Source organism: Erythrolamprus reginae, unplaced genomic scaffold (genome assembly GCF_031021105.1).
Source record: "Erythrolamprus reginae isolate rEryReg1 unplaced genomic scaffold, rEryReg1.hap1 H_5, whole genome shotgun sequence".
Taxonomy (NCBI): Eukaryota; Metazoa; Chordata; class Lepidosauria; order Squamata; family Dipsadidae; genus Erythrolamprus; species Erythrolamprus reginae.
In genome coordinates, this window is record NW_027248506.1 from 623,802 (window position 1) to 635,844 (window position 12,043).

The window sequence follows — 12,043 nt, forward strand, 5'->3', positions numbered from 1 at the left end:
GGCTTTAAAGGTCATAACCAACACTTTGAATTGTGACCAGAAACTGATCGGCAACCAATGCAGACTGCGGAGTATTGAGGTGACATGGGCATACTTAGGGAAGCCCATGACTGCTCTCGCAGCTGCATTCTGCACGATCTGAAGTTTCCGAACACTTTTCAAAGGTAGCCCCATGTAGAGAGCGTTACAGTAGTCAAGCCTCGAGGTGATGAGGGCATGAGTGACTGTGAGCAGTGAGTCCCGGTCCAAATATAGGGGCCATGGTTTCCCACCTCTTTTAAACATAATTTTTAAAAAGAAAAAAAACACCAAATTATAGTTCTTGCTTTGTGCACTCTTTAAAACAGTGGTCCTCAACCTTTCTAATGCCGTGACCCGTTAATGCAGTTCGTCATGTTATGGTGAACCCCAACCATAAGTCTAGCACCAATTCTCCCAACAGAGCTTTAAGCTGATTGGCAGGAAGGTCAGAGAAACACGCCCACTGTAGACACCTGATTGGTCGGATTGTAAAAATATGTTCCAGGGCGCCAGAATGGAAGCTTTAGTTGCTAACACCATGGAAGATTTGTCTTTATCCCGTGGTCTTAGGTGACCCCTGTGAAACGATCGATCCCCCCAAAAGGGTCCTGACCCCCCCAAGTTGAGAACTGCTGCTCTAAGCATACTGTAAATAAAACGAACGGGTGTCTATTATAGATGAAATTTTTAAGTCATCTGATGAGATTAATAGCTTCATCAAATACATATTTTATGTAGGTAATGACCTTTTAAAGCCCTACATGGCATTTTAAAGCCCTACGAGTCTTCGGAGAGGGGCGGCATACAAATCTAATAAATTATTATTATTATCATTATTATTATTATTATTATTATTATTATTATTATTATTGGACCAGAATACATCCGGAACTGCCTTCTACCGCACGAATCCCAGCGGCCGATAAGGTCCCACAGAGTTGGCCTTCTCCGGGTCCTGTCGACCAAACAATGTCGTTTGGCGGGCCCCAGGGGAAGAGCCTTCTCTGTGGTGGCCCCGGCCCTCTGGAATCAACTCCCCCCAGAGATTAGAACGGCCCCACCCTCCTTGTCTTTCGCAAATTACTCAAGACCCACCTTTATCGCCAGGCATGGGGGAACTGAGACATCCTCCCCCAGGCTTTTATATTTTATGTTTGGTATGTATGTGTTGTATGGTTTTAAATTGTTGGGGTTTTAGATATGTTTTATTTTAATATTAGATTTGTTTCACTGTTATATTGTTTCTATTACTGTTGTGAGCCGCCCCGAGTCTTCGGAGAGGGGCGGAATACAAATCTAATTAATAATAATAATAATAATAATAATAATAATAATAATAATAACTTGCTTAACTTAGAGGGCTTTATTTTCAACAGGTTAAAAAAAAGAAATAGCTATTTAATAATTAAAAAAACCCCCTAATCAGTGGTTTCCTCTGCTAGATAATCAGCTAAATGATTATAATTGTTTAAAAACTCAACTGCTAGTGATGTTCAGTTAAATCACATCAGGGTAAAACTGGGAAAGAAATTAAAATCTGAAAAGTGCTGTTTGATGGAAGGAAAAGTTTTTGCCAGCTTACTCTATACTTTCTCTCCTCCTCAAATTTATCTTCGTACCGCCTGATCTTTTTCTTCAGTCCTTGAATCCGGCGAGTCAATTGTGCGGGGGTCAAGTCTTCATTGTCATCTTCGTAAGATCCCAACGAAGAACTTCTTCGCCTAGAACGAAATTTTTAATTTTTTAATTTTTTTATTGTTAGATTTGTAATGTATTGTATTATTGCTATGCTGTCAGCCGCCCCGAGTCTTCGGAGAGGGGCGGCATACAAATCTAATAAACTATAAATATGAAAAACATGCCATCAACGGTTCAATTAACTGGTGCACATGCAGGGACATGAAAAGAGGATCCTGCAAAAAGATGGTTTCCAGAAAATGTTAACTGCAGTTATATGCGCCTTTATATGGAATTATATACAGTGGCGGCTCTACCTACGAACGCCTCTACTTACAAACTTTTCTAGATAAGAAACGGGTGTTCAAGGGTTTTTTTTGCCTCTTCTCAAGAACCGTTTTCCACTTACAAACCTGAGCCTCCGAAACTGTGAACGGGAAAGGCAGGGAGAAGCCTCCGTGGGGCCTCTCTAGGAATCTCCTGGGAGGAAACAGGGCTGGAAAAGGCAGGGAGAAGCCTCCATAGGGCCTCTCTTGGAATCTCCTGGGAGGAAACAGGGCCAGAAAAGGCGGTGAGAAGCCTCTGTGGGGCCTCTCTAGGAATCTCCTGGGAGGAAACAGGGCCGGAAAAGGTGGTGAGAAGCCTCTGTGGGGCCTCTCTAGGAATCTCCTGGGAGGAAACAGGGCCAGAAAAGGCGGTGAGAAGCCTCTGTGGGGCCTCTCTAGGAATCTCCTGGGAGGAAACAGGGCCGGAAAAGGTGGTGAGAAGCCTCTGTGGGGCCTCTCTAGGAATCTCCTGGGAGGAAACAGGGGCGGGAAAGGCAGGGAGAAGCCTCTATGGGGCCTCTCTAGGAATCTCCTGGGAGGAAACAGGGCCTCCACCCTCCCTGTGGTTTCCCCAATCGCACATATTATTTGCTTTTACATTGATTCCTATGGGAAAAATGGCTTCTTCTATGTCCAAATTAAGTATCTGCTAAAAACAGCTGGGCTCAGTTGGAAGAAATGGGGGGCTGGAATTCTGGAGCGTTTCGGTACGGAAGGGGAAGTCTTACGCAAATAATGACCAGTCAACCGGTAAGGAAGGGGAAGTCTTACGCAAATAACGACCAGTCAACGTACCTCATGAATGAATGAGAGTTGGGTGGAGATGGAGGCACTTCGGTGTCATCCAAATACTGCTGGCTTTGCCCATAGTTATAAAAGCGAGGGGACAGCATTGGGTCGCTGTCTTCATCCAGAAGCTGTTGAATGAGGCGTCCAGCCTGGGGGGAAAGCCGAGCTTCATCGGACTCTACGCCATTACGCTGCCAGGAGGAAAAGGCAGGGACGGGTTCTGGAGACACAGAGGAAGAACAGTGGGGAGTTTGGTCTGCAACGGTGTTTAACTTGACAATAAATACTCAGCAAATCTTAAGTCTCTAGCTCAGGGGGAGTCTCCAAACGTGGCAACTTTTAATACTTGTGGACTTCAAGTCCCAGAATTCCTTAGCCACGGCTGGATGAGGAATTCTGGGAATAATAATAATAATAATAATAATAATAATAATAATAATAAGCATTGCATGGACAGTTTTTGGAGAAGATTGAAGGCAAAGTGGATAAAGAAAAGACCTGGTCATGGCTTACGAGTGGAACACTCAAAAAGGAGACAGAAGGACTAATACTGGCGGCACAAGAACAGGCCATTGGAACAAATGCTGTCAAAGCCAGAATTGAAAAAACAACAGATGATCCAAAGTGCAGACTCTGTAAAGAAACAGATGAAACAATCGATCACATGCTCAGCTGCTGCAAAAAGGTCGCACAGACTGACTACAAGCATAGACACGATGCTGTGGCACAGATGATCCACAAACTTGTGCCAGAACTACCATTTACCAGTGGCAAAAAACTGGTGGGATCATAAGCCTGAAAAAGTGGTCAAAAATGAGCAAGCAAAACTACTGTGGGACTTCCGACTTCAGACTGACCGAATTCTGAAGCATAACACACCAGACATTGTGATCGTGGAGAAAAAGAAAGTATGGATCATCGACATCGCAATCCCAGGGGACAGCAGAATCGAGGAGAAGCAGCTAGAGAAATTAGTGAAATACAAAGATCTAAAAATCGAGCTGCAACGACTCTGGCATAATCCCTTGAAAGTGGTCCCATTGGTACTTGGCACGCTGGGCGCAGTACCAAAGGATCTCAGTGGACATTTGAAAACCATCGGAATTGACAAAATCTCCATCTGTCAATTGCAAAAGGCCGCTTTACTGGGATCGGCAAACATAATTTGCCGCTACATCCTGCAGTCCTAGGTGCTTGAGAAGCGTCCGACTGGTGATGAAATACGAAATCCAGCATAGTGATCTCGTTTGCTGTGTTGTACTGACATAATAATAATAATAATAATAATAATAATAATAATAATAATAATAATAATATTTATTAGATTTGTATGCCGCCCCTCTCCGTAGAATTGTGAAGTCTACAAGTCTAGAAGCAGTAAAATTTTGGGCCTTGATTAGAAATGGGTTGAAAGAAATTCTAAATTATGAACTAAGACTAAAACCGGAAATATACCTACTACGTATTATCAGTGGCCATCATAAAAAGGCAAATTTATATCTTATAATCCACGTACTTAGAGCGGCAAGATTGAGCTTTGCACAAAATTGGAAAAAAGAAAATACACCAACAGAACAAATGGTAATCAGAAAGAGGCTAGAATGCGCAAAAATGAGTAAAATGATGATGGTATTGCAAAATAAACAGGGAAATGACTATTACACCGTATGGGGAAAATTATACAATTGGATAGAGAAAAAAACAGAAATGAAAAAAAAAACCAGACAAAATAAAAGAGGACAATGTAGAAAAGGCAATGTAAAAACAACTTTATTTCAAAATGCACAAGTTTCCATAAACTGCTTGCATGCATTGTATGATGTGTCTACTTTTTGTTTATGTTTTTTGTTTCAAAAAATTCAATTAATTTTTTTTTTAAAGTCTCAATATTGCCAAGTTTGTAGACCCCTGCTCTAGCTATTGCATGTAATTTAACTTTTCATACAGCAGCAATCACAATCCTTAAAATCCAGCAAGCATGCTAAGAAAACAATGGAAAACCCCCCAGCACAACATAAAACAAATCGTTAAGAATTCAAAATGTATTACAGATTGTGTCCTAGTGACCCCAAAGGAAGGTAATAACCCTCCTTTGCAAAGCCTGTTTACCATCAGATGATAGATGGAAAAAAATATTCATTAATTTCTTTAATACTAGCAAGGTTTAGACAAATCTTCTATTTGATCCAGAGATTAATTGCAGCAAAGTTAAAGTCTTTTTTTCTTCTTCAGATAAACAAAGTCATGTTTTTGAAATGCTAGAGAGAGAGCGATTGTAACAAAGGTTCCTTGCTGAAAAGAGGTGAGGATTAATTTTCTAAATGAGTGTGTTCCAACGCTGGAGGACAGCTGTTTCAGAGCAAATCTCTGGATTTAGATGGAAGAAAGAGATTCTACCGATGACCTTAAGGTAAGCACACTTGGCAGGTGTTGAATTAGTCAAGGTTAAACTCTGCAGAGGGCAAACCTAGTACAGTAATTTGAATTGGCCCTGAAACACACTGGAAGCAAATAAATGCAAGAAAGCTTTTTTCATAATATTAGTGTCTATTACTGTATTTTTTGGAGTATAAAATGCACTGGAGTATAAGATGCACCTTAGGGGTTTTTTTGGGGTGTGGGAATAGGAGGGAAAAAATCTACCTACCAGGTATTCATTTGGCTAGCGTTCTTAGTCTGGTTAGCTTCAGCACATTACAGAGATACCTCGTCTTACAAACGCCTCGTCATACAAACTTTTCAAGATACAGACCCGGGGTTTAAGATTTTTTTGCCTCTTCTTACAAACTATTTTCGCCTTACAAACCCACCGCCGCCACTGGGATGCCCCGCCTCTGGACTTCCGTTGCCAGCCGGACCTCCGTTTTTGCGCTGCTGGGATTCCCCTGAGGCTCCCTTCCATGGGAAACCCCACCTCCAGACTTCCGTGTTTTTGTGATGCTGCAGGGGAATCCCAGCAGCGCAAAAATGGGCGCTTCCCTGGCAACGAAAGTCCGGAGGTGGGGTTTCCCAGTGAGGGGAGCCTCAGTGAAATCACAGCATCGCAAAAACACAGAGGTCCGGAGGTGGGGCTTCGAGGACTTCGGTGTTTTTGCGATGCTGCGATTTCATTGATGCTCCCTTCGCTGGGAAACCCCACCTCCGGACTTTCGTTGCCAGGGAAGCGCTCATTTTTGCGATGCTGGGATTTCCCTGCTGTGATTCCCCTGCAGCATGGCAAAAACACAGAAGTCCGGAGGTAGGGTTTCCCATGGAGGGGAGCCTCAGGGGAATCCCAGCAGCGCAAAAACGGGCGCTTCGGCTGGCAAAAGGGGTGAATTTTGGGCTTGCACGCATTAATTGCTTTTCCATTGATTCCTATGGGAAACATTGTTTCATCTTACAAACTTTTCACCTTACGAACCTCATCCCGGAACCAATTAATTTTGTAAGACAAGGTATCACTGTATTTTATCCCCTGGTTAGAATTTAAAAAAACCCTTATTCGGAGAGAGTAACAATGAAAGAGCTTGCAAGCTGCTAGGAGCTGGCAACATCGTTAGCACCTTGTTAGGGCCGGAAAGAAACATTCGGAGCAAGTAGAGCAATGAAAAAAGCCTGCAACTACTTAGGGTTTGGAAAATATTCTTTGCAGAGAGCAACAATGAAAGAACTGGCAAGGTAAGAGCTGGGAAAATCATTAACACCTTGTTAGGGCTGAAAAAAAAACCTTTGAGAAAAAGCTACATTCAGAGTATAAGATGCCCCCAAATACAATGAGATCTTAATTTTTCATTAGGTGAAAATATATTGTGTCACTCTAACAGCCTTATTAACTACCACCCATTAATATAAATCGGGTGCTCCTTGTTAGTTCTGGATCCTTGGTAGAATTAGATATAAAAGGACCTCGTCTAAGTCCAAGAAGTGGCTTATTTTCAAGGGCAGCAAACAGACTGCAGGTAGCTTGGCGCTTAGGATATGAATGTTCATCTCGCAACCTCTGTGCCCTTTTTCGACATTTTCAAAATTCAGAATATATTCTCTTCCAAACAGCAAAGGCTTGCGAGCACTATATTTGGCCAGAAAGAAGGCATTTTACATGAGCCATTTTTATAACTGCTGAAGTTTCTGCCCTTCAGAAGTCGAAAGAATGTTTATGAACTCACAGAGCATTCCCGTGGGATAAAGCAGGACTTAGAGAGGGTCTGGAAGGAAAATGCTATTTTGGATTCTCCCACAGAATGTTCTCATCGTTTTTCAATATACTACTGCCAAATCTACTCTTGCCTCAAGCCATTTCCAGAAGAGATACCACTCCCCAAAATCCCAGGGTTTGGTCCATCTTTGCTTTAGCTTTCTTGCCCAACATTTTAAAGATTTCATTTCTTTTTTTATTTTTCTCTACAAATTCCATTTATTTATCAATATACACATACCTTAAAATACATCAAAAATATACATGCATACATTTTAAATCAACCTATAAAGCCCTTCATGGCACTGGACCAGAATATCTCCGAGACCGCCTTCTGCCGCACGAATCCCAGCGACCGATTAGGTCCCACAGAGTGGGCCTTCTCTGGGTCCCGTCAACTAAGCAATGTCGGTTGGCGGGCCCCAGGGGGAGAGCCTTCTCTGTGGCGGCACTGACTCTCTGGAACCAACTCCCCCCGGAGATCAGAACTGCCCCTACTCTTCCTCCCTTCCGCAAACTCTTCAAAACCCACCTTTGCCGTCAGGCATGGGGAAACTAAACATCTCCCCATGGGCACGTTGAATTTATATATGGTATGCTTGTGTGTGTGTATGTTAGTATAGGGGATTTTCTTAAATTTATAATATTTTAATTAATTGGATTACGTATTGGATTGTTTTTCACTTGTTGTGAGCTGCCCCGAGTCTTCGGAGAGGGGCGGCATACAAATCCAAATAATAAATAAATAATAAAATCAATCAATCGTAAACCGATATCTGTAAATTCTTTTTCCTCCTCTTCCCTCTTCTTCTCTTTTTGGTTTGATTTATCTCTTTCTTTTTCCTATTTTGTTTAGCAGTACTTTTCTCATTCTCCTTTTTTTTTCTTTTTACATATACTTTCCTCTTTTTTCCAACACATTTTTCTTTCCTCTTTAAATTCTACTTTATTCTTTAAATTCTTACGCATTTTTTAATGATTCCTATAAAGGAATTATTACTAATTAGGTTTTACAATATGCCCAATTTGGTGAATTATTATCCCATAGTCTTAGGCGACCCTAAGATCCTAAATTAATGTTTCCAAATGTAAAATAATGCACTTGGGGGAAAGGAATCCTCAATCTGAGTATTGCATTGGCAGTTCTGTGCTAGCAAAAACTTCAGAAGAGAAGGATTTAGGGGCAGTGATTTCTGACAGTCTCAAAATGGGTGAACAGTGTGGTCGGGCGGTAGGGAAAGCAAGTAGGATGCTTGGCTGCATAGCTAGAGGTATAACAAGCAGGAAAAGGGAGATTGTGATCCCGCTATATAGAGCGCTGGTGAGACCACATTTGGAATACTGTGTTCAGTTCTGGAGACCTCTCCTACAAAAAGATATTGACAAAATTGAACGGGTCCAAAGACGGGCTACAAGAATGGTGGAAGGTCTTAAGCATAAAACGTATCAGGAAAGACTTCATGAACTCAATCTGTAGAGTCTGGAGGACAGAAGGAAAAGTGGAGACATGATCGAAACATTTAAATATGTCAAAGGGTTAAATAAGGTTCAGGAGGGAAGTGTTTTTAATAGGAAAGTGAACACAAGAACAATGTGGATTCCTGACTTAAAGGAACCTCTCCAAAATGATGATGTTATAAGCTACAAGAACAAAAAGGTTGAGGACTTTAAAAAAAAAAAAAGTAAGACCCCATCATCTTATAGTTTCTGAATGGATACAGATGCAAAATCTGTGATTATAATTATATATAATTATTAAAAGTCTAATTGGTGACAGCAATTAAGACCTCTATATAAATTAAATCCTTCATTTAGTCTGCAGAAATGCCAGATAAATACTATAGTTTAGAAAAAGGTTTAGAAAAATACACAATTTAGAAAAAACGGACCAAGATCTGGAAAGACCAGTAGCCTGTATTTGTTGACAATATGCAATATAAAGCATTCTTATATTTTAACTTTTAAGAATCTGTTGGAATACTAAAAGCCTCCTCGAATTGTTGGGATGACTAAAGTTTTGGCCTTGTATCGGTCTTTCCACACCCCCAAAGATGATTCCAAATAAGAATTAGGGTGGTAACGCCAAAAAATTTCTTTATAAATAAATTAGAAATAAAGAAACGTTATAAAAGATGAAGCCCTCCCCTTGAATAGGTCAGTCATACCTGCCACCTATGCTCTGTTTAACTCCTCTTCATTCTATTGTGACATCATCGGATTTTATTCTACAATTCTGCATCTATAAGTAGGCTCCGGTTACTTTCAAATGACCAGGTAAGAGAATTTATCCAACATCAAAAGCCTTCCCTTTTCGGTTGCTCATTTGTTTTTGTAAATTACAAGCTGTAGCTACTCAGATTCGACTCCTCTCATTTTGATTTAAGCCAACTTAATTTCAAAGTACCACTATCAGAAAGTAATGATGATCTCAATTCTATCATTTCGCTTAACTGACCAAATTTAAAAGCTGTAGGAGAGATGCGAGAGTAGGAAAATGAGACTGGAAAGTTAGGGAGAACAGCATTTTGGAAGAAACCGAAAGAGATGTTCATACTTTGTGATAATTCCCACAAGAAGTCTTATTTACAAGTTGATAGTTTACTAAACTGGTTTGCATGTTCCCACTTAGCACAATGGATTAATTGGTTTACAATTTACAAGTTAGCAAATACTTCAAAAGAAAAGGATTTAGGGGTAGTGATTTCTGACAGTCTCAAAATGGGTGAACAGTGCAGTCAGGCGGTAGGGAAAGCAAGTAGGATGCTAGGCTGCATAGCTAGAGGTATAACAAACAGGAAGAGGGAGATTGTGATCCCCTTATATAGAGCGCTGGTGAGACCACATTTGGAATAATACTGTGTCCAGTTCTGGAGACCTCACCTACAAAAAGATATTGACAAAATTGAACGGGTCCAAAGACGGGCTACAAGAATGGTGGAAGGTCTTAAGCATAAAACGTAACGGGAAAGACTCAATGAACTCAATCTGTATAGTCTGGAGGACAGAAGGAAAAGGGGGGACATGATCTAAACATTTAAATATGTTAAAGGGTTAAATAAGGTCCAGGAGGGAAGTGTTTTTAATAGGAAAGTGAACACAAGGACGCCCCGAGTTTTCGGAGAGGGGCGGCATATAAATCCAATAAATGAAATGAAGGACAAGGGGACACAATCTGAGGATAGTTGGGGGAAAGATCAAAAGCAACATGAGAAAATATTATTTTACTGAAAGAGTAGTAGATGCTTGGAACAAACTTCCAGCAGACGTGGTTGGTAAATCCACAGTCACTGAATTTTAACATGCCTGGGATAAACATAGATCCATCCTAAGATAAAATACAGGAAATAGTATAAGGGCAGACTAGATGGACCATGAGGTCTTTTTCTGCCGTCAGTCTCCTATGTTTCTATTTGCGGCTCAATGATTCCAAATAAGAATTATGGCGGCAACGACGAAAAATGTCCTTATAAATAAGTTAGAAATAAAGAACTGTTGTAAAAGCTCTTTCTAGGAATTTGGAATTAGGAAAAGCGTATGAAGGTGCTTATTTCTGATCACGCATAAGCCAGCAAACAATCCCTACATTCCTAAAACACGTTCCAAAATCACGGATTGACAACTTTCTCCTATAAGATTATTGGTGTTTTGGCCCACACATATATACATATACATATATGTAGATTGTCCTGAGTTCGGGTTTTGCCCCGTGTAATATTTTGAGTGTCTATGCGACGTTTTGGTGAAATCACATTCACCATCATCAGGCTGAAGTTTTAAGCTTCGTGCTGTTGTAAATATGGAAGCTTAAAACTTCAGCCTGATGATGGTGAATGTAATTTCACCGAAACGTCGCATAGACACTCAAAATATTACACGGGGCAAAACCCGAACTCAGAACAATCTACATACATATACCTGTGAAAATCTACGAAAACAAATATACATACCTACACACATACATACATATATATACACACTCTGTATATATAAAATCTAGGCATAAGAATAGTCTTCGGGGTGGGGCGGCATACAAATCTAATAAATTATTATTATTATTATTATTATTATTATTATTATTATTATTATTATTATTATTATTATTTCAGATCCATAACAAAATTCTGTGATAATTGTGCCCTACGAATAAAACTTTCTGAATGAAAAAAAACCCAGCATGTCAAAAATGATCAGCCAGATCTGCTTTAATTATTATTTATTATTATTATTTATTAGATTTGTATGCCGCCCCTCTCCGAAGACTCGGAGGAGCGGCTCACAACAACAATACACAATACAAATCCAATGATTAAAAACAGAAGAGTTAAACCCCTTAATTTAAAAACCAATCATACAACCCAAACAAACCATACATAAAGCGGGAATCAATTCCCCCATGCCTGGCGGCAGAGGTGGGTGTTTAGGAGTTTGCCAAAGGCAAGGAGGGTGGGGGCAGTCCTGATCTCTGGGGGGAGTTGATTCCAAAGGGCCGGGGCCGCCACAGAGAAGGCTCTTCCCCGGGTCCCGCCAGACGGCATTGTTTTGTTGACGGGACCTGGAGAAGGCCCACTCTGTGGGACCTAATCGGTCGCTGGGATTCGCGTGGCAGAAAGCGGTCCTGGAGGTATTCTGGTCCGGTGCCATGAAGGGCTTTATAGGTCATAACCTTAATGCAGGAGTTATGCTGTCAAGGGTCCAAATGTCTTCTTACAACCTCAAGTTGCCTTGTTTTGTGACCTGCCAACCCCCTGGTTCAAGCAGGAGAACCTACACCATTTCAGAAAAAATATCATTGTTCGATCTCTATGGATGGGTGAGCCACCCTAAAATACTTACTGCCAATGACCTGGTGTATCATTTTAATACCCCATCAGGAACAGAACTGAGTCAAATGTCTATCAAAAGTAAGGTATTAATTAAAATTTGGGAGGAGCTCAATAGTTTGCCATAATAGTTATCTTCCCTGTATGTTCAACTGCAATATCTTTTTCCCCCTAGATTTTGAGTTGGAATTCCGCAAACAAAGAACCATTATGTCTCAAAGATTCTATATGTC

At 40.7% G+C, this 12,043-nt stretch overlaps 1 protein-coding gene across 3 annotated transcripts in view; it reads right to left on the reverse strand.

Moving 5' to 3' along the window:
* The window catches only part of LOC139155738 (protein FAM13A-like), a 118,144-nt gene that overhangs the window by 16,309 nt on the left and 89,792 nt on the right, over positions 1 to 12,043 (reverse strand). For all 3 annotated transcript variants that reach the window (XM_070731009.1, XM_070731010.1, XM_070731008.1), the window contains 2 exons: positions 2,820 to 3,033; positions 1,604 to 1,742 (listed from right to left, as the gene is read on the reverse strand). In XM_070731009.1, the coding sequence (XP_070587110.1) occupies positions 1,604 to 1,742; positions 2,820 to 3,033 (353 nt within the window). The remainder of the gene's footprint in view (positions 1 to 1,603; positions 1,743 to 2,819; positions 3,034 to 12,043) is intronic.